At 38.3% G+C, this 23160-nt stretch overlaps 1 protein-coding gene across 5 annotated transcripts in view; it reads left to right on the top strand.

The window, feature by feature from the left end:
- The window catches only part of FXR1 (FMR1 autosomal homolog 1), a 43269-nt gene extending 20109 nt beyond the window's left edge, over nucleotides 1–23160 (top strand). For 3 of the 5 annotated variants that reach the window (XM_080622759.1, XM_080622758.1, XM_080622757.1), the window contains 13 exons: nucleotides 544–615; nucleotides 2947–3095; nucleotides 3524–3617; nucleotides 4476–4592; nucleotides 4692–4862; nucleotides 10015–10093; nucleotides 12652–12761; nucleotides 13764–13850; nucleotides 14900–15107; nucleotides 16682–16885; nucleotides 17567–17767; nucleotides 21149–21240; nucleotides 22147–23160. In XM_080622759.1, coding sequence (XP_080478885.1) covers nucleotides 544–615; nucleotides 2947–3095; nucleotides 3524–3617; nucleotides 4476–4592; nucleotides 4692–4862; nucleotides 10015–10093; nucleotides 12652–12761; nucleotides 13764–13850; nucleotides 14900–15107; nucleotides 16682–16885; nucleotides 17567–17767; nucleotides 21149–21240; nucleotides 22147–22317 — 1755 coding nt within the window. In that variant the 3' untranslated portion in view covers nucleotides 22318–23160. Of the gene's footprint in view, nucleotides 1–543; nucleotides 616–2946; nucleotides 3096–3523; nucleotides 3618–4475; nucleotides 4593–4691; nucleotides 4863–10014; nucleotides 10094–12651; nucleotides 12762–13763; nucleotides 13851–14899; nucleotides 15108–16681; nucleotides 16886–17566; nucleotides 17768–18553; nucleotides 18635–21148; nucleotides 21241–22146 lie in introns of all 5 variants that reach the window. The other 2 variants (XM_080622761.1, XM_080622760.1) reach the window with 2 other exon arrangements.

The following is a 23160-nucleotide window of genomic DNA, read 5'->3' as shown; positions in this document are numbered from 1 at the left end:
TGTTAGAAGTCTATAGGAGAAAATTAAACTTAGAGAAGGTGAGGAAAGTTTCAGAAGTCATCTGTTCTATATCTGGTCTTGCATTAACTTGGTAGAGCTTGTTAAAAATTGAATATGTAGTCATATGGTAACTTAGTTCGTTTCAGTAGCCCTAGATATATCAAGCAAGCCAAGGACAAAACAAAAGTCTTGATTGTTGAGTTACTTTTATGCATGAACCTTCAGTGTGAAAACGATGTTTGGATTTAGTGAGGAAAGTACTCCAGAATAAGTGTTGAGCCAAGGTTTCCTCTAGAAATTTCTGTTGAATTGCCAGTAATGTATGCAAATGAAATCTGTCACAATCCTCCTCATAGTGCAGAATAATAAAAAGCTATGCAAGAAGCACGTGTCTGGGTAATTAATACAAAAGTTACTTTTATGGAGAATACCGTGCTGTTTTAATGAAAATTGAACAAGTTGCAGTGTTCATTCTTCATTGTTTGTGCTGGCAAGGTGAATTGTGTATGTGCTTTCAATGTTTCTTACTGTTTTCGTTTTCAGGTTTACTCTCGAGCAAATGACCAAGAGCCCTGTGGCTGGTGGCTGGCAAAAGTTCGAATGATGAAAGGAGAGGTAAATTATTTTAAAACCTACTGATTTCATGCTGTTGTGTTAAATACAGTAAATATGAAAGGGTTTTGTGGTGGAAGAACTATGATGGAAGTACTACAAGTACAAAACTGTGACAAAACAGAGTTGTAACCTGAGGTCACTTTGCAGTGACCCATGCTGCGTTACACAGCTGAGGGGTTGTGTTTTTATAGCTGAGCAAGTCGCTTCCATAATTAGTAGTTCAATTGCTTGGGGGACTGTACGCATGCAGAAGAACAGGGCTTCTAACAAACCTACTTTGTGACTTGAACTTGGTGCTAAAAATTAAGTAAAGCATTGCATTTCACCTGTGGTTGAAGTATTTTTGAACTTTATAAATTAAGCATACTGTAGCTATCTGTGTGTTGCTGTGGATTCTTTTTTGTGTGTTTCTACTGAGTGTAGCAGAAAGACAGTGGTTAATTGGTTTGCTTTATACATAGGTCAAAGTCTAAATTTTCCTGTTGACTGTTAGTTGCAGCTGCAAAGTAACTTGTAGATTCAGACACTTAAATAGAGCTACGGCAGTGTCTCATAGTCTTATTAAAGCTTTACTTTTTTAAATGACAGCAAGAGTATTTAACTTAATAGTAGGAAAGATGCTGTCTTTCGATGCTTTTTCTGTAATAGATTAGTAAGCCAAATTACCTGTTTTATGGGATTGTCCCCCACAAAAGCCACTCACAGTTCAATTTTGGCTTCTTTGTACAGTCTTTAACATGGTTCATTGGGAAAAAATACTCTTATTTTTCCCCTCAAATGTGAAACTCACAAATAACCCATATGTCCAATTATTGTTAGCTTTGTGATTGTTCTGATAATCAGAATTATCTTTAACTATAGCAGTTAATCTTTTTAAGCATATATTGGTGGTTCTCTTAAATTTAGTCTGTTTAGTATTTATTTTTCATTATTATTACTTGTTTTGTGATAAGTTTCAAAGCAGCTTTATATGATCAGGATGATAATTGGGGCTGTTCAGCCTGGAGAAGAGAAGCTTTGTGGAGACCTCATAGCAGCCTTCCAATATCTGGGGCCTTCAAGGATGCTGGGGAGGTACTCTTCATCAGCGACTGTAACGATAGGACAAGGGGTAATGGACTTAAACAACAAAAGTTCAGATTAGATGTAAGGAATAGATACAAGTTCTTTACTGTGAGGGTGGTAAGGCACTGGAACAGGTTGCCCGAAGAAGTAAGTGATAAATGCTTCATCCCTGGCAGTGTTCAGGGCCAGGATGGACAGAGCATTGGGCGACGTAGTCTAGTGTGAGGTGTCCCTGCCCGCGGCAGGGGGGTTAGAACTGGATGATCTTAAGGTCCTTTCCTAATCCAAACCATTGTGATTCTATGATTCTATACCTAAGCTAAACTTGAACTTAAAATTGGAGAATAGCAGGTGGGAAGGTATGTCATGACCTTAGTGATTTACTTTTTCCTGATACTTGAGTAAATTAAATGTGTTAACAAAATTAGATCCCAGTTTTCAGGGAGGAAGAGGAGAAAGTACTGCTGCACTCCTAAATTGCATATAGCTGGAGGGGAGGATAGGACAAGGCTGCATCCCTAATACAAAGCTGAGCTTCGGGGATACTGTGCACACAAGCTTCTTTTATGCTTGTGTGTGTTAAGTGGAAATGTAGGAGTAGATTATTGGTGCCTGTTAAATCTTCTTAATTCTTTTGCCTTCCTCAGTTTAGGATAGTGTGTATCAAAAACATTGAGGTTTTATTTTCCTTTTGATCTTACATGATTAGCAGGTAGTTTGTCCATTGTATCAGTGTATTGGGGTTTCTCGTGGTGCTTTTGGGGGTTGTTTTGTTTTGGGGTTTTTTTTGTGAGGTTCTTTTTTTTGTTTTGTTTTTTGGGGAGTTTTGTTTTACGGTTTTTGGAGGTTTTTTGGGGTTTTGTTTGAACTATTTGTAGAGCAGATATTTCTGTGAAGAACGAGTTAAATTTGTTTTTCTGTTAGGTATTTTTTTAGAATTAGAGCTCTAGCAAATACTTTGAACTTTGGAACTTGAACTGGACTAAATTATGAATTTGAAGAGGAATGGGCATGAGGCAAATCAATCAAAGATGCTTTTGTTGGGGACTGAAATTACATTGATATGGTGCCCTGTTCTCACTGAGGTATCAAATGGGTACTGAAGTATATCCAGGTTCATTTGTGTAGAACTGTAGTATTGCGTCAACTCAGATTTATGTTTTAGTCTATATATTTGTCTCGTACTTTCTTGGCGATGCTGGTAATGTTATTGTGTCTTTGTTGCTCCTTATTTAAGTTAAAATTAAAAATTATATTCTTCCATAGTTTTATGTCATTGAATATGCTGCTTGTGATGCCACTTACAATGAAATTGTCACTTATGAACGACTCCGACCTGTGAATCAAAATAAAACTGTCAAAAAGAACACATTTTTCAAGTGCACAGTGGATGTTCCTGAAGATCTGCGAGATGCGTGAGTAGCTCTGCACCTTTTAATAAGACATTTGTTGTATTTGCGGGGGAGGAACCCTGCTTGGCTTATGTTTGAGACCAGTGTACAGGTCCATGAGAAACTTGAGGGTGGCTGTGACACTGCAGTAGCTGGTTCAGAAACTACTGGCTGGAATCTGAGCCCTTGGGGTGAGGACAAAAAGCAAGTTCTGAGATGGGAGCTTCAGGTCTTGCTTTAGGCTTGTACAGGTGATATGCTCACAGGGAGCCTCTGGTACTGAGACTTGCCAAATAACCACACTGGCATACAGTTCACAGAGAAATAACCTCTGCAACCATGTTAAGGAGCATGGGAATTTTCCAGTTTCTGAAGTCTGAAGAAACATTTTTAATAGTACACCTTCTGTTTAGATGCAGCTTATCGAAGTAACAATTATTTTGTCTCCTTAGGTGTGCTAATGAAAATGCACATAAAGATTTCAAGAAAGCTGTGGGAGCATGTCGAATTTTTTATCATGGTGAAACTGCTCAACTAATAATACTGGTAAGTTATTATTTATGTGTAAATGTTGCATGAATTTTCATTTATGGGACATATATAGCCAGCTGTGTGTCCATATGGAAAAAGGTTTAGCTTGTCAAGTTATGTAAATTGTGAGAAGTCTAAGTAGGTACGTCTACATTTAGTCTTTGGGGGTAGGCCTTTTGGAAGAGCTACAAATACTGCATTGCTTACAACCTAAATTTAGAAGCAGCTTTCAGTCTCGTTTTTATGACTGAGTGACGTTTCACTGATTTGTGGAGGTGGCTCAAAGCTAACGCTACTTTCCTTTGCTCTGGAGCAGTAGCTTTCCCCCTGTACTGTATTATCCTGTGCACTTCCACCTGCAGCTGGGTTTTCATGTGAAGAACTGCACCAGTTTAGCATAGCCTTTAAAGATTTGTTCACTTAGATGCTTCTGTGATGGTTTTCTCTTACTACGTAGAATTTTTCCAGCATTAATTTCTCTTCAGAGTTCTGTTTACTTAATCTTATCCATTTGAACCTTGCACTCTTAAGGTTTTCCTTGCTTATCCTTTTAGCTGTGTCATTCAGACAGCAAGTAACATATATATAGTAGAGTATTTAATTTTTTGGGGGATCATCAAAGGGAAAGAGTCACCATGTATATCCAGCAGCAAAATCTTCAGAATAAAACATGCCGTGAGTGAGAACAGGAAATTGTTGGTTTGCGGAGATGGTGCTGAGTTTCTTGTGATTTGTTTTGAGGAAGAATAATGTCCACGTAAGTGCTGGAAATTTAGATCATGTGTATGATTTAGTTTAAACTGATTCCTGATTTATCCTCTAAATGTGAACTTACTTAAAAAATGAAACTTAATGCTCTTTCTTCTTCTGTAGTCTGCCAGTGAAGCAACAGTGAAGAGAGTGAATATACTGAGTGACATGCATTTGCGCAGCATTCGTACCAAACTTATGCTCATGTCGAGAAATGAAGAAGCTACAAAACACTTAGAAGTAAGCCATAGCTTGTAATTCTTGTTACTTGAAACTGAGCACACAACTGTATGTCACATGGAGTGCATGTGGATGAATCTTACTTTGTTTTCCGTTCAGTGCACAAAGCAGCTTGCTGCAGCATTTCATGAGGAGTTTGTAGTGAGAGAAGATTTAATGGGACTTGCTATAGGAACGCATGGCAGTAACATACAACAAGCCAGAAAGGTTCCAGGAGTTACTGCCATTGAACTTGAGGAGAATACTGGTACTTTCAGAATCTATGGAGAGGTAAGGGAGAAACTTTCTATGAATCTGGTGAACGGTTTGCTCTATATCTGCTTTAAGTGGTGAGAGGTGTATTTGTGAATTAAGAACTGGAAATAGCTATTAATTGTCTGAGTGTCTATATAGATGTTCACAGTATGGCAGCTTGTATTATGTGTATTTGAAATACAAGTCTTCTTACGGGGGTCACACTGCAATGATGTGTACTGTCCTAATCACTCCATGTGCTGTTGCACAAATTCTGTAGCAGCTGCGCTGTACATCTCAGTCAACCTGGGGGAAGTATTGCTGCTACTTTGATTGCAGATGTTTTTTTTCATTCCCTTCCCCCCCCAGCCTTCAGATGTGTATGCTGTTCTTGTTGGTTCTCTACTACCTCCCTTTCTAGTTCATGCGTGTGTTGCTGTGTGTTGTCTGCTCCTCTGACCTAGACAAATGTGTTAAAGCCTCTATCTGCTGCTTCTAACCCTTTTCGTTTTGGCAATTTAATGCTGGCTTTGCCAATATAATACTGTTTTGCTCCAAGTTAATTCCATTTGTATGACTCTTATCTGATGTGCTTTAAATCTCACAAGTGCCTTAAAATGTTCCTGGTGTTTAAACCAAAACAGTGATCCATGTAGGAGGCAGTAGTCACCAGGGCATTGTCAGAACAGTTTTTGAGGGTTTTTATCCCGAATTACCAACTCCATAGGTGTCACCAACACCTGAGTCTCTGGTGTTAACACTTCAAGAAATCCTTGGTTGCCTTCTATTTCAGGAATCTCTGGTCTTGAATTACGCTGTGTGCATGTCAGTAGTAGATCCTGGTTTTGATGCAAGGGTCAGAGGAAGTTCTGGTTTTTTGTTTTGGGGTTTTTTTTGTGGGTTTTTCATTTGTTTGGGTTTGTTTGGGGGGGGTTTTCTGGCTTTTTGGTTTGGTTGTTTTTTTTGGTTTTGGTTTTGTTTTTTTTTTTTTAAAACCTTAGAACACTTTCAGGGTATCAGGGTGATAACAGATCCTTTGATCTAGTACCACACATAGTTCTTGAAGAGGATTCAGACAAGTTTAAATGCAGTAGAATGCCTAGTGTATTCCAGTTTCAACCTCTTTAATATGAAGGATGTGATGCCAAAACTTGTGGAAAGGTTATGACTGTCACCAGCCTCTTACAGTAGTGCAGACCAGTGATTATAAATAGCAGATGCCCCTAAATAAAAATGCCTTTAGACACATCCAGCATTGTCCTTCCTAAAAGTGATAGCTGCTTCTAGAAAAGCCAAGCAACCTAAATATTCCATGTGATGAGGGCTTCAGAATCTGGGTATACTTGTCCACTCTTTTTTGCCTCTTTTCAAGTTGGCAAGCAGCCAGGCCCTAATGGCTGCATGCATGGGCAGACAATTTTAGGCTGATATACGTGTGAGTAGTGATCCAGTGTCCTTGACATTGTAGTCAGGGTCTGAGGAACTCCTTAGCTAATACTTTTTTTATACAAATAAAAGTTCAGTCTCAGGGCCAGAATCTTTGAGGGGAAGGAACAAAGGTATAAATTTTTAAGAACATTGGAAGTCTGTATGATTAGAAGGAAGCTAAACTGTACAGGATGCTGCTCATGCTTTTTTCCTGTCTGGTCAAGACCACTTTGGTTTCAAGACCCTTCCCTTCTGCCTGAACTGCTGCTTGATACCACAGTAGGGCGAACTTCAAAGCTTGGACAGTTAATTGCTGTCTGAGATCTTCTCCTTCCTCAGAGAGGGAGAGTTATATCAGAAACAGAAAAGTTTCTCTTACGACTTTGTTACAGGCAAAATTGAATTGCATTCAATTCTTGTGCAGTTCTTCACTTGAGCTTTGTGCTTCTTACACCATTTTGAAGGTACTTAACTGTATGATAACCATCTCTTTGGATAGAAGGAGAGCAAGATCCTATCATGGCTTTTTCAGGAGACTGTTACTTTTCTTTTCCCTTTGGAGAAAACAAGAAAACTCTTTTTCCCTTTGGAGCTTTCATTAGATCAGTTTCATAGGAGACTAGTGTGTTCTTTTCTTGAAGAAAGACTTGTCATCACTATGGAAACGGCATGTTCTCTACTGTGACTTGGGAGGACTTCGTCTTTATCTGCATGGGGATAAAACTTTGTCGAATGATTCCCACAGGTAGTTTTATTTTTCTATTTGGGAAGGTCTAAAAGAGCTTCCAAGACTTTGAAGAGACTTTTGAAACCTCGTCTCAGAAACTGGTGTGAAACTCCTGAGACAGATCCACAGTTTGTAATACAGTGCCCTCCACCAGCGTGTAGCCAGTAGATCTATGCTAGTGACTGTTACAAAACATTTTCACTAAAACCTGCAGCCATACAGTTCTCATTTCACACTCATTTAGAACTGTCTTGCTACAGAAATGGTAGGTATAATGCTGAGTTTGAAAAAATACCCTGCATTTAATCCTTCTATTAAAGATCTATATAGTAATATGGACATGGCTTGATTATATGGGCTACTATATGAGGTAACCGGAGCATGGATAAACATGTGAACTGTAATACAAAGTTAGAAAAGTACATTACTAGTAACTGGAATCCTTTGAGGTCTTAATCCATGTGCACGCTAATTTTTTAGAGAGAGATAAATTATTTTTCTTTACCTTTTCTGAATTATTGACTGTGAGGAACTGAGAATATGTTGTCTAAATCAGCTTTGTATGCAGTCTTCTCATGCTGGTGTGTGAATGAGTCCTACAGGTTGCACAGAAATTCAGAGTGCTTGTGGCAAAGTGCAGATACGTGTATGGGTGCTTTGGAGAACTCCTGTTACTTGCAGTTGTTTATTTTGTCATCCTCACTCTGCTTTTGTGAAAGCAGTCGCTGTTCCTTCATCTTTATTTGGGAAAGAATTGATGAACATGCCTCTGAGGCAGGGTATTGTGAACTCTTGAGTTAATTGTGTGCCATTTGTAGGGTTCATTGAAGGTGAAAAAATGCTAATGTTTGTTGAAGTCTGTAGCATTTAGCAGTTGCTTTGAGTATGCAGCATAACCTCTGCTCCCTGCAGTGGCTTCCTGTTCATCTGTTTTCCATGTTTGATTGCTTATATCGTTATTTTGAAATCTAATTCGACTGTGTTTCTCTTGCTGTCATTTTGACCTCTGCTAGAAGTAGAAGTTTATAAATTTCTTCTCTTCTGAAACTTCCCTAATTTGATTGAAAGATGCCAGAGCTGGTGGTACTTTTTATTTCATGTGTTACCTAAAAAATGGTAGATGAAAGGGCTGAGGCATTAGTGTAAAATGGAAACTGTGATCAAGTCTTTCATTACTGGCCAGATGCTGATACTTGTTCCTTAATTCTGCACTTCTGCTGTTGCTAATTTGAAACTTTGTTTCTTGTTTCAGCATCTGTAGAGCATCAATTAACTGTCAGTTAATTTCTGTCATGTAACAATAAAGCTGTTAGAGAACATTTGTAGGAGTTCTCCACACTAACAAGTGACGCTGTCCTGTCTTGGAAAATACTGTAGATGAACTGTGGCCAGAAACCAGCATTCTGGGAGGAGAGTGCCTTGATTGTAATATTACTTGCAATGTAGAGGTGATATGATTAGGACAGATTTCTAAGTGCAGTACACCATTTTGGCAACCTTTGTGGAGTTCAGGTTGCACTAGTGTTATTTCCCTGCTGTTAGAAGAGAGTGTTTGTTTAAAGGTGCTGGTTATTCAGGCTTAGTTTTATGTCAAGTATAAGATGGGAGAGAAACAGAAGAAGAAAAATCTTGTAGAGAAAACGGAAAACTTCCTACCTGTAGCCAGCCCTAAGCAGTCTTGGTGTGCCCTGTCTGTATACTCCAATACTTTCACCAGTGCTGTTGCTCCTTTGAATCCCCAGTTTCCTGACTGCTGGCAAGTTCTCCTGTTGAGCTCTGTACTCTGAACATAGCCTCCTAACCCTTCTGTAGCTTTCCTCTATCTTTCCTGAAGATAGAGGTGAGCAAGCCTTGTGTGTGCACACTTAAAGGAGTAGTTGCTTTTGTCACTTTCTCAGTGTTTATTCACTGAAGATTAATGTGTATTTGCAAGCAGTACTTTGTATTAAGACTTGAATGCAAAATGGATTTGTCTGCTATAGGAAAGACTCTGTGACTGATTTTGTGGTTTCTTTCTGTCCCTTCAATACTGAAGAAGAGAACAGAAACTCCATAGAGGAGAGAGCTTGTAATGGCTGTTCCACTTAGCGTACTCTGAAAAATCAGTACACTTTGCTTATGGAAAAGGCTGTAAAGCCAGTCACTGCTTACAGTGAGCCTGTGAAGTTCTGTGGAGAGCTTGTTCTTCAACCTTGGAAGTGTCTTACCTTTATCAGGTGACATAATCTTTAGACACTGTCAAGAGACAAATGAGCCTAAAATTCATCTTTTCTTTCGCCATTTTTCTGCGAGTTCTGGATAATAGCGTATTGCATGTTAAAAATGTTTAAAGTTGTGAGACAAATTTACATTGCACACAGTATTGATGGTAGCACAGTTTCTGTGGAGGAAAAACTGGGTGCTTGCAAAGCAGTTTTGAGAAAAATGCAGAGATTAAACTAAAGTTTTGTGGCTTGCCCATCTGTCATAGCCATGTAACTACTCATTCACTGTGAAGTCAGGTGAAATGAGATACATTATTTAACGTTTCTTTTAATATAATATTCTTGTAAGCTGAAGTTTCTGTGAACACTGGTAGGACCACTTATAAATTTCTTCCTCTTCAGTACAAAATCATTGTAATAATTACTGGGTTTTATAAATGGATTCCAGATTTGAAAATTGTCTTGATTTTGGTGAAAAAGAGTAAAATTAGCTGTTTTTTCCCCTGTCAGTGTCTGAGAAACTGCTTCAAGATATATCTGTAAGATATTTTACATCTGGGGTTTATTCATGAGAAATTGCAGATAATAATTTAAAGTATCTTGAAATAATATGGAAAAAATGTGCTATGTATTACTGATGCTTTGCTAATGAATTTTGTCTCTGGGCATTTTACTCATTTTTTAACGGGTCAAAGTTAGATTAATCTTGTCTCTATTCCTCTCTCTTTGAAAATAAGTTTGATGTTTTGAAGCCGTGCAGCTGTTCAGCAAGGCTTTATTTTTGACATATTATATTCACAAATAAACTTCTTTTTTAATTCATTTCCAGACTGCTGATGCAGTAAAAAAGGCTAGAAGTTACTTGGAATTTGTGGAGGATTTTATTCAAGTTCCCAGAAATCTTGTTGGTATGTAATGCTGCTAACACTTGAAAACTTGGGGGAAGGGAGCCTAATCGTCATGACTCTGCAAAGATTTAGATGCCAGTATCAAAGTTGGTTTCTCCTTTTAAATAGAAAGTAATTGCTCTTTTAAAACAATATGTATCAGGTAATTACTAAGAAACTACATATGTTGTTATTGGATAACACTTTGTTGGGATTTTGGCACTTAAGATGGTTTGATTACAGACTTGTACTATCAAATTCAGTGGTAATACTTGAAGTTCACATTCTAGTAAAAAAAAAAAAAAAAAAATAAAGGGGGTTGCTAAATTGACTACTTGGAAGTGCTGAAACTAAATTCCAAAATGTAATATGGACGTACTGCAGTTGAGATGCAAGAATGACAAAAGACAGTCCTCATGTTATTGCTCTCTCCTGGGTTGAGATGGTTAGAGGTTGTGGTTGGATGGTGTTGAGCTGCCATGTCAAGCAGCAGTGCTTACCAGCCTTACTGTAAATCTAGAAATGGGCATTTTGCTATGCTTTAGCTTCATGAAGGTATAGCTTCCCAAAATGTGTGTGTATTATGGTATCTTCTATATCATAAGCTGCCTAAAGGTGAGCTTCATCTTATTCCCCTTGAAGAGAAAATATGCCTCCCCTAGTCCAGTCTTCCCAGGGTGCATTTTCTGTTTCCCTCGTTCTCCTAGTGTGCTTGTTACATTGAGTCTGGCTGCTTGACATTATCATCTCCCAGGCAATGAAGGCAGTATTAAGAGTACAGGTGTTGTACCCGATTCAACAGCTTGGCTTATCCAAAGGAGAAATTAAAACCTGTGCTTTAACCTCCTATGGGTTTGGGCTTGGACCTTGCATATTATAGATTATGTAATTTAAACAATTCATGTGCAAACTCCTTAAAGTTAGACTTTCAGAGTTTTACAGCTTGAGCAAGTTAAGGTGTAGGGTTTTGCTGGTTTGGGTCTTTTTAATAGGACTTCTGCAAATTATTTATCTGATGCAACTCTGATTCCCTCATCTGCCTAATGATAAAGCTTCTTTTCATGTTCAGCAAATTAATTGTTAGTTTGTACAGGGACACTTATTTTTCTTTTTCTGTAATCTCATCCAGCAGACCTAATTGAACCATTAATTGGTGAATACACCCATATAAGAATCATGGCACTAGTCATAGTAATGGATTTAACTGAAAATAACTACTTTTAAACACTTACCAGTTTATGATGAAGGCATACATTTTGCCCATCTCACCTATGGTCATATATGTAAGCAGGCAGATATTTAGCTGCATTTTATGAACGCAACCAATTCAAAAGAAGTGCAGCGATCATTAATGACTCAAATTGAAGTAACCATGCTGTGCCCAAGGCAGCTCTTCCTGTACCAAGAGAGAGGAGTGCCATGCTGTGAACTGCCGGTTTCAGCTACTGATGCTTCTTGGGACTTTTTCCAAAATAGTGGCTAACCATTATCCTTAGAAATAAGTTCAGCACATGAGCGTGGTTTATTTTAGTAGTAATAAGAGAATCACTGTGCTAAACAAAATTGCAGGCACGCAGAATGATTAGTTGGGTTGTGTTTTTTAAGGAAAAAAACCTGCTGAACTGCTAGAAATTTTGAGGAAAAGAAGTGATTTTTTTTTTTCTTTTTTTAATGCTTTTTGCATTTTATATCATGTTGATATCTGCTGTAAAGAACATCCCTTACAGCATATTCTGTCACACACTTTTGGCTGTTAGACCCTTTTTTCAGAAGTTGTAGCTCCCTTTAAATTAAACATAAATATTTTTTGAGTGCCAGATATCTGTAGCTGGAATGAAGAAATATGTCCTCATAACTTTAAGGAAGAGCTAAAAACTTCTAGTAAGGGAGCAAAGGAGTCACTTCTTTTGAGGTTTAAACATAAAGTTCTGAAGAGCCTTTTGGTTTAGATCCCACTCATGATCTCAAAATAAATATGTTAAAGGTGATACGGGAAGTATGGGCAGTACTTGTTCGTTGTGAAAGCAAAAGAAAATTTCAGAAAATAATTACGCACTTTTTTACTCTTTTTAAAAAAAAAAAAAAAAAAAAAGCCCAGCTAGAAAAAAAAAAATGGCTCCCAACATTCTCTGTTGTATATGCCTGTCAAAATGTCAGGAAAGACTGAGTGAGGGTACATGGGGAGTCGGGGGTGGCAGATAATTTTGATACATAAATTTAAAGTAAGCATTTGCGAAACTTTGTCATTTTACTCTTGGTCTGGTTCTATTTGAAACTTGTGTAGTGGTGATCTTCACCACTAATTGTCATTCTATGCATATATATATGCATAGAATATAACTGTGTATATATATGTATATATACACGGTTTCATTTGGGAAGTTTCTGTCTCTTCTGGCAGAGTGTGGGGTTTTCTTTAGGTTTTTTGCGAGTGTGAAGTAGGACAAACATTTGAAACTGAATGGTAAAGGAGAGTCAAGTGGTTGTTACTGTTATCATATACATAACTTAAAGTATCAAGAAATCCATTAAAATACTTTGCCTGTGGGTGCAAAATTAACCATTCTTGCCCTCTGAAGGAAAAGTTATTGGAAAAAATGGAAAAGTGATTCAGGAGATTGTAGACAAGTCTGGAGTCGTCAGGGTGAGAATTGAAGGAGATAATGAAAATAAACTGCCCCGTGAAGATGTAAGTACTTTATTCTTTCTTCCTATGATTAGGTTTTTACTTTCAAAACCAGTCACATTGAATCTTTTAACAAAGAACATGTAGCAAAATGTATGCAGAAAGCGAGAGTTTCTGGAATGTGACTCACATGACTTAAAGTGCTTCCTTATGGCTTCAGAGAGGGGTCACCGTTTCATCTTTGCATCATTATGCAGTTCATAAGTACAGCCTTCATGACCTGTGCACTCTTTTTATTGTTACAGTGGCCAGCCTCTAATGGTGGTGATGTCCATGTTAGAAACACATGATGGTCTGGGATTTAGGTAGTTTTAGGGACAGATTGTTTTAACAAAAACAGTTTTCTAACCGTTCTGTGGATATAGATAAAGCAGTTTTTATCTTTTTTTTTTTTTTTTTTTTCTTCTAGACTAGCATCTTGTAGTAAATTTTATATGAAACAGGAAGGGGTTTTTTTGCTGCTGAAGCAAGACTTGTTTTTTTTTTTAATCTTTTCTCCTGTATGTACTTCAGCTGCACAACTAATTTGGGTTTGATAATGTTGATAGTGTACACATATTTTAAATCTATGCAAACATAAGATAAAATCTTCTACAAGTGCTTCATCTAGTCCAGTGGCTGATTAAACCAACTTTACACTTCTTGGTAAACTGGGGGTGCTCTTAACAGCTCCTGGGATAAACCCATGTAGCAGTTGTGTTACCTGGGGGAATATAAACACTGTATGTCAAGTTACCTCAGCTGCCAGAATAGGTTGTTGGGAAAGCTGGACAGTCTTGTCCCTAATGTATAAGCCCTTACCATCACCCCAGTCTGAGCTATTTCTAGTGCATCTTGGCAGCCCAAGATTCAATTACTGTCTGGGCTTATTTAGCTCACTTTCATAATTTAAACAGAATTTTTCTTTTTCTTTTTTTTTTTTTTCCCCATGTAATTTGAACAGAAAGCATTTTTTTGATGATTACTTTCTTCCTGAAAATAAGATTTGTCATTTTGTTTCCATAGGGAATGGTACCGTTTGTATTTGTTGGTACTAAAGAAAGCATTGGAAATGTCCAAGTTCTCTTAGAGTATCACATCGCGTATCTAAAGGTAAGTGTCTCTCAGAAGAAATTTTCTGTAGAGGAAACTTTAGTTGAGTAACAGAATTTTAGGTCAACAGCTTTGACTTCAGTGGGATTTGCCATTGATAAACTGATAAACAATTGGGGTATTGAAATTTAAGGTTCAGTGCCTTGAACCCACCCTGTGGTCACGGGTATTATATAGGCCTGTAAGTATGTTATTGTGGTTACATAGTATTGTTGGTGTTGAAAGGATTGGATTGTAAAGAACACCGGTGTAAGTGGGTTTGGGGAAATGATAAGCAAATTTTTTTGTCTATGCTAGCGTTCTGTTGTTCTGGAGTTCTTTGTTGGGGTAGGATGGAATTTCTAGTGTGACACGCTCATACTAGGGAACATCTAGAACAATTATGCATTTAGATGTGTTGGAGGTGTAGCAGTGACTTAACAGAAAGAAAGTGAATTTGAATCATGTTACTTTGCCAGTTTGCCCTTTTTTTTTTTTTTTTTTTTTTTGTAATTGATTTAAGTGTTTAGCCTGAATGGGGCCTACAAGGATGCTGGAGAGAGACTCTTCATCAGGGATTGTAGTGATAGGACAACAAGTAATGGGTTCAAACTTTAACAAGGAAGGTCAGGTTAGATATAAGGAAGAATTGCCCAAAGTTCTGAATGTTCCATCCCTGGTAGCATTCATGGCCAGGTTGGACAGAGCCTTGGGCAACGTAGTTTAGGGTGAGGCATCCCTGCCCATGGCAGGTGGGTTGGAACTAGATGATCTTAAGGTCCTTTCCAGCCCAAACCATTCTATGATTCTATGAAAATGTGGTGAAGTATAGTTAAGGAGGTAATAATAGTCTTTAAAACAGTCTTTCTGTGTTGTGGTTTAACAGAAAGGTTTTAGGTTCTTCCAAAACTCAGAGACTGCAGAACTCATACCTCAATTCCACTGTTTGTAGTCACCTTCAAAGTGGTGTTACCTTTCACACAGGCCCACTGGCTTTCAGGATGACTGGTATTTTGTTAGGGAGAAGAATGTTTCTTTATCAGCAATTGATTTTGTTTCCTTTCCTGTAGGAGGTGGAACAACTAAGACTGGAAAGGCTCCAGATTGATGAGCAGTTGCGTCAGATTGGTATGGGTTTCAGACCCTCTTCTGCTAGAGTTCCTGAAAAAGAAAAGGGTTATACGACCGATGAGAGCACCCTCTCCTCTGTGCAAGGTTCCAGATCCTACAGTGGAAGGGGGAGAGGCCGCAGAGGCCCCAGTTACACATCTGGTTACGGTGAGTTTCCTTGAACATCTACTGAGTGAGTCCTCACCATACTTTGGAATCCAGAACTGTCTCTAGATTTTGTGCTCAGCATAGTTGAGTGAAGGTAGGGTTGAAAATGTAGAGTGGCCATTTTATTTTTTCGTAAAGCTCAAACTACCTAATTAGATTTATGTTCTTGTTGAAGTTACATTTTAAATTGAAAAAATGAGCAAACCAGACTCTGGTAAAATCTTGTCCTTCAACAGTAGTAGTTACATCATACAAAACTGGAGAGAAAGATACTCCTCAGGAGACACAAATTAAAAAATATATCTGGAATTAGCATTATCTGTTTTGATTTAGGAGGGGGAAAAACAACCTTGTCTGTGAGCATTGGCCATCTCATGGATTCGTTTTTGAAAAGTAAACCAAAGTAACTTACTTGTTCAAGAGATTTTCTGATGGATTTTTAAATTAAGGAGGCACAGCTGTTCAATGCCCTAGAGGTGTACGTGTGCCCTTTTCAGTCACCAGCAGCTCCCCAAACAGTGACAGTTTGCATTTCAATATAGACACATTTTACAAAGAAATATAGGTGTTTCATTAAACAAAGGGGGAGAAAAGCTGTCTGTTTAATACAGTAAATTACTCTTGATCATCTACATGTAGCTCACTTCTGTTACAAAATCAGACACCACCACCTTTTGGAATTTACAATCTGTCACCGCCTCTAGCTTCCAGGACTGTGCCATGCTGGTCAGGTTTATTCTGATGATAATGCTGATGTTTGTAATGTCATTTTTTTTCCTCTTTCCCTAAGAATTGTTTGATTAAACTGCAATGAAAGCTGTTTATGTACACACAGACTTCCATTTGAAAAACTCTTTCCCCTCCCTCTCCCCACCCTCAAAGAAAAAAAAGAAAGGCAAGAATTGCAGGTTAGGAGCATCTGGATCTATGTATCTTTACTCCAGAATGGTTATTTGGGTGTTCCTGGGTGCTTTAAATGAATGGTAGGTGTTGAATTTTCAAGTAGTATAAGGCTGTGTGCGTTTGGTACCTCAGAGGGGGCAAGATATTCCAGATGCTGTTAAATACAAATGGTTCAGTTGTTCAAGGCAGCATCCCAACAGGCAGAAGAGGTTGCTAAGCAACAGCCATCTGCTCTAAGGTGGCAAAGTTGTGCCTGGGAATTTCAGAGCAGTTGTCTAGAAATAGCAACCAAATGCCTGCAGTGCGACACAAAGAGAGGGAACACCATTTCATCCTTGGCTTATCTGTGTATGGAAGTTACAGTCTTGTAGTCCTTGAGCCCTTATTTTGCATGTTGTTACAAACAAATCTTAGAAACTTGGGTAACTTTTGCTCTATATAGTTCATATGTGCATATATTTTTATATATGAGTGTATATAGTATAAAATTATATATGCCCTTATATGCTTTTAGGAGTTTATATTACTATTCTGTATTTATGTATTTCATCTGTATTGTAGATAATATGTAACAAGCCATGCTGGTTGGAAGACTTCTATGAGGATATGAAACTAGAATATAGTGCCAAATTTCATATTGATTTCCAATTTTCTTTTCCTTCCTGTACAAGGTACAAACTCTGAGCTCTCTAATCCCTCTGAAACAGAATCTGAGAGAAAAGATGAACTTAGTGACTGGTCCTTGGCAGGAGAAGATGACAGAGAAGGCAGACACCAGCGTGACAACAGACGACGTCCTGGAGGACGAGGACGTAGTGTGTCTGGAGGGCGTGGGCGCGGTGGACCTCGTGGTGGGAAGTCATCCATTAGCTCTGGTACTGTGTGTCGTGTATATCTTGAGCTTTGTCCTTCTGCCTGGCAATTTCCTGTAGAAATAGTTTTTTTAAATACTCCATTTTTGCATTATAATCCTAATGTACTGGGTTTCAGTAGAGCTGTACAATAGTTTTCTGTCATATGCTATGTTGTTAGATTTTTATCTTCTGCTCACAATGATCTTTTCCTTCCTCTACTACACACACGTAATAATCATATTACCACATTTTATAAATCTTGGGTGTGTTACGTATGGCTGCTCTGTGTTAAGCTTATGCTTAAATACAGAAGAGAAGAAATCATAGGATGGAAGTTTTCCTACACTTTATCAGAATTTACTGTGACAATTCCTACTACTTCAATAGTGTCTGAAGTCCTGTGCTGCTGTGAAGCAAAAGGTGTGTTTTACACACTTCACAGCTTTGGGTAAAAGTTCGCTAAGTGTCACCTTCAGAATCTTTGTGATGAAGTGGTGAAAGTGCCTGTTGTGGTGCCTTACTGCTGGGTTTGGAGTCATAGAGGAACTAGCATGAAATCTTAAATATTGTAGTTCTGTGTACTAGACCTTGTTGTAAGGTTGCTCTGTATTTAAACTTTCACATGCAGGTGTGAGTCAGCCTGGAAATTAAATTAGATGCAATGGCAGTATTTTAGGCCTAAACTTCTTTTTGTTTGTTCAGTGCTTAAAGATCCGGACAGCAACCCTTACAGCTTGCTTGATAACACAGAGTCAGACCAGACTGTGGACACTGATGCTAGTGAATCTCACCACAGTAGTAACCGCCGCAGGAGGTCGCGTCGGCGAAGGACTGATGAAGATGCTGTTCTTATGGATGGGATGACAGAGTCTGATACAGCTTCTGTTAATGAGAATGGTTTAGGTATGTAAACAGTTGGATAATAGTCCCAGAACAGGCTAAGCAAAAATGGTTGTCCATGTAAGTGTAGTGAAACAATCATTCATTTTTGTTAGTGACAAGTCATTGTTCCGTTAAAGTTTGCTGTCTTATTAAAGAAAGACTTCTTCCACAGCTCTGCCATGGAACAGATCTGTTTGCTGAGCTCCACTAGTGTTTTCATGTGCCTCTTTTTTGTAAAAACTGTCTGACGAGACACCCAAGGCTAGCCTGTTTGTTTGCCATTAGTACTGCTGTTTTTCATGCAAACAGTACTGTTGGATCAGTGTTCTGTTTTGTCCTGGGTAACTTCAGTCTCGGTGTAAGAAAGCTACTTAAGTAGCAGTCAGTTTGTCTCTACTCAACTTCTGCTTAAGTATTTTCCCTCGGTAAATTCTTTTGATACTGGGACAAGACTATAATCTGTTTGTTAATACTGTAGGGGGAAAAAAAAACCCCAACAAAATCAAACCCTCTTCTTTCATGGGTTATGTGGCTACAATTTGACATATGGTTACTTATTCAATAAATGAAATCTGAGGTCATTAAGCATATGCCTAAATGTTTTTAATGAGCCAAGAGCAAAAAGTAAACTCTAGCTTTTGCGTTACTGTGTATGCTTTTGGTATAAAGTAATGTTTTTCTTTCAGCCTGTCTTGTTTAGCCTGTGTCTGTAACAGAAGCTATTTTAAATGCCCCATGCTGCAACTGAAGAATTTATTTATTTATTTTATCATCAGAAATAGTTCATGGTCAACTTTGCAATTGCAGATGATAGTGACAAAAAACCCCAGCGACGCAATCGTAGCCGCAGGCGTCGCTTCAGGGGTCAGGCAGAAGATAGACAGCCAGGTAATTCGAGTGGAGCTGTGGGTAATCTCAGGTCGAAAGCATGAGAGAATGTTGTGTCTGCTGTTTTACATAGAGCTGCATAATATCAAAAGGTTACTCAATAACTAATAAGACTACTAGATAAAGATAAAAGACGTTTCTTCTACTAGGAGAACTTACAAAAGTTCTTAATCTGTCTAATGAAACTAATTTACAATGTCTAACTCTTTGCTTGGACGTAAGAGTTGCTCTTCTGATCTGGTTCTGGCTGAGGTCAATAGCCAAGCCGCTGTTGAGTTCAGTGCTCCAGGACCCAGACAGATGCGAAGGCTACTGGCCTGCGCTCACGTGCATCTGTGCGCTTGCACCGAACGTGACACAACCTTTTCAGCGCTGGCTGAGCAGCAGGAAGTTGGAACAGCAGGATGCAGGTGTCCTGGCGGAGCACTGTGAGGGAACTCATGTGGGATCCACCAGCCCTGTGCCTGCATCAAACTGCTGCTATCAGTCCTCAGCTTTTGTCCATATTTAAGTCATCTGCAAATTGAGGGTGGGGAGGAGGAATTTAAATGAAATTGCATGTTTCCAGTTTTTCATTGTTGTGGCTTGTTGCATTTCTTTTGTGTGTACTAACACTTGAAATGTTAATGATAAACTAGCTAATTCCCAGTGTAATGCCCCATATAGAAAATGCTTGCATACCCATGGCGTGAGGTAGTAACAGAAGGTCTTCTAGATTGACAGGTTCAAAATTGCACCCATATTTGTCTTCCTTCTATCTGTGGTGCTCATACAACATTTGTTTCAGAAGAAAAAAAGTTGTTGTATTACACTAACCAAAACTTGGTGAAAGGAAAAGAAAAAAAACCCCAAACACACACTACCCCCACCCCACCCACCTCCATCCATCACCTGCTAAAAAAACCCATCCAAACCAAAAGTAACCCTTTACTTTTCAACATCTGGTTTTGTAACAGTCATAGGAGTTCATAAAGGGGCAGGAAAAAGTAAAAGTGGATTTCAGCTTTTATTTTTAAGAAGCTAATTTCAGCCAGCAACATAATGAGATACTGGTCATCCCTCCAGAAAGCTGTGGTATTCATCTTTTAAATCCAAGTATTCAAAGAACAGAATTCCCCAAAGACAATTTATCTTTTTTTTTTTTTTCTGTTGATGTCTTTGTTCAAGATACCATTTTCAGTTTGCATAATAAATATTTTTGAATGCAACAGTAAAGAGCAGTGGTAGTCAGTTATACTGTCTCTGTGAAAAATTAATCTCTTCATAAATACTTAGTTAAGTGTATAGCAAGAGGACTTCAAGACAGGAGGAACTCCCCTGGTGCTAACAGTGTAGTCCATTATTTGATTTATGTTGTTACATGTTTTGAGTTCCTATTATGTATATGACTATTAAGAATTGGTGTCCGATACTGTGCATAAAAGGTGCACTGTGATGTAAAGGTGCACCTTTACATCACAGGAGCTGGGTACAGAACCTCATTTTAAAGAAAAATCTCTCCTTGTGAAGGAAGTCACTTGGTCTTGATCATGATAAAAGGAGCCAGTTGTCAGAAGGCCACTTAGCGTAATTTCCTGTGTTGTGCTTCCTGTTCTGATGTAGGTTTCATGCACAGTCATTCCTAAAGCCAGAAAAACAGTTCACCTGAGTGCATGATATACTAAATGCAACTGACTGTGCTGTTCAACAAACAATGCTTGCCAATTCTAATGTGCTGTATCTCATTGAAGGTACAAGCATGTATGTAAATTGGTAGTTGACTCCCAGTTGGTGTGGTTACAAGAGGGTGGGATAGGGCAAACCCCAGGCTGCATGAACATGTGGTGGGGTGGTGAGACAAAAAAGGGGTCAACAAAGCTCTGGCCAGCATTCATTAAGTGTAGCCATAACAGCCCAGGCATGGCTTTCCTGCCTTTTGAGTATGGGCTCGCTCATGTGGAGCTACGAAGTATCCATACATACACCACAATTACGCCAGCCACCCACCTACCAGCCAGAGTTAACAGTGCAGATTGCATTTTGAATGCCAGGAGGAGGGCGAGTTCTCTTGCCAATCGCTTCATGAAATAAGAAAGATTTGAATGCTGCTTTATCGTGATTACTCTGACCCTCCCCCAGTTCCTTTCATATTCTAACTTCATTTCATTAGTATGAAATTCTTTGTTACTTGAGATGGTAAAACCCCAATGACAAACACAGTCAATAATTTAAAGAGCCTGCAGTGTGATCTCTTCAAGCCCAATCCAAAAAGCCCCAGTAAAATTTACTGTTGGGCCAAAATTATTAATTTAGTAACTTCCAAGATTCCACCTCCAGATCATCAACTTACCACAAATTTTATTGAAAGCTGTATTAAACAGAACCAAATTGATCCTTGCCATGTAGTTGATACCTGTAAGTGTGAAGGCCTTTTGTGAGATGTCCCCAGTTACAGCATAGCTTGTACAGAAAAGAGATGTGAAGCTTAATGAGAATTCTCATGTGAGCATCACTGTAATTTTTTTCCTTGAACAGTAACAGTAGCTGATTATATATCACGAGCTGAATCTCAGAGTAGACAGAGAAACCCTCCAAAGGAGACACTAGCCAAAACCAAGAAAGAAACGGTAAGATCTTTTATTTTTTTTTTTTTTTTTTTAATGTGTATTTTCTATTTTCCTCATCTCTTGCAGCAGAACAGTAAAGGAATGCTTCATTTAGATTGCTCACATTTGACTAGAACTGTGTTTGGGTTCAAGAATAAATCATTAAAAACAAAAATGGCCCAGAGTAAACAAAACTGCTATTGACTTATAGACTGCCATTGCAGACTTTATGCTCAAACTAAGTCTAGGGTAATACTCAAACTAAGTCTTCACACATTTTAAAGTACTGCACTTCATAATGTAACACTACGTGATAAAATGTAAAAATTACCCATGGATGAGTCCTGAAAAGTAATCCCTAGAATACATTATGGATCGTGGATGCTAGAAAGCATGTTTAGTGACTGGTACAAACAGTTTTAGAAAGAAATTATTACAAAGATTTGTAGATTTGAGATCTGTTCTCCTTAAAGTATCAGAGTGGCGTTAAAGATCATAAAAAATAATATCCAAATCAGGATTCCTTTACTCCTGAAGTGACACTGAACTTGCTGACGCAAGTTATGTCTGAGGTTAGCAAAGTAAGATCCACTGCTGTATGATTAATGAAATCTACTCTTAAAATAGACAATGAAAGGGGTGTGAAACTCCAGTTGTCAGGTAGCTTCTTCATTGGCTTAGACAAATGAAGTTTTCTGGGTCTGCTGGGCCTGTGGTGCCTCAGGGTTGCCTTGGCATTGTTTCCTTGAAGGTGTTGGTACAGCAGTGTCCTATAAAGGGCAAGGTGAGTAACAGGGTGCTGTCGATGGCAGGGTACTAGCACAGGCAGGCAAGAGGTGCTTCCTGTTGCAGAATTGCAGTTGAGCCAGAGGGAAACTTAGATGACACTGTATATTTATAATATCATCCTGGTTTTGTTTTTTCAAGGCAAAAGATGCTATTGATGAAAACAGCCCTTCTGAAAAGGCAGTGAATGGTCCTGCTGCAACTTCTGGGGATGAGCCTTCTAAAGTACAGCACACTCCTGATGAGAAGAAAGTTACTGTTCAGGAGGATGGAAACAATCAGGAAGAAGCCGTGCTGAATGGTGTTTCATAAACTGAAGTCCCTAGTTTACAGTTCTTCTACATTACATTTAAAATAGTGCTTGTATAAGCTTGCCAAAGATAGAATATGGATCGCCAGTCTTGACACCGCACTTTCAGTTCCTCCATTTTGGAATACAGAAAGGGGAGGGATCCTGAAGAAATCATATGTTAAACATACTTTGACACCTACTGTGTTATAAATATATCATCAGATGTGCCTTGAGATAGTATATGTAACATTTAAATAAACAAAATTGCTGGCTATAGGAAATGTTATTTTGTTTTCAAAATATGGCAAAGATGTGAGGGGGATCCCTAACATAATACTCTTTATGAAAGCATTAGCTGCTTTTGTTACATTTTTAATAATATGCAACCACTTCTTCACCTGAGGAATACTAGAAAGAAATGCAGTCTAAAATATTTTGCACTGAAATGTAATTTCTCCATTAGTTTAGTCTGGAAACTGGTCTGTTTTAATACATGTTTTTTAAATGCTGTATGTAGAGGAAAAATCTGCAGACCACTGGAATAATTTGTTAAATTCTCATAATCTGCAGGGATACTGGGTGACATTGGCAGTGACTGTTCTACATTGAGGCTTTGTTTGGTTTATTTATTAAACTGTACAGTATTTAAAAATCAAACATAGCTTTAGTTAACACTAAGCTGAATTAGTCATGTCCATTAAGACATAACCTGAACTACTGAAAAGATCAATTTCCAGAAAGTTTATTCTGTATAAACTACATATGTTAGTCCTTAGGTAGAGTATTTTTATTTTTGTTTTGGTTGTTTGATGTGCAATATGTTTTTTTTGTATGCTGGTAGTAAAATAAACTTTGATCTTCCA

This window comes from Psittacula echo, assembly GCF_963264785.1.
Source record: "Psittacula echo genome assembly, chromosome: 7".
In the NCBI taxonomy this organism is placed as follows: Eukaryota; Metazoa; Chordata; class Aves; order Psittaciformes; family Psittacidae; genus Psittacula; species Psittacula echo.
This window is presented reverse-complemented; position numbering and strand designations above follow the sequence as displayed.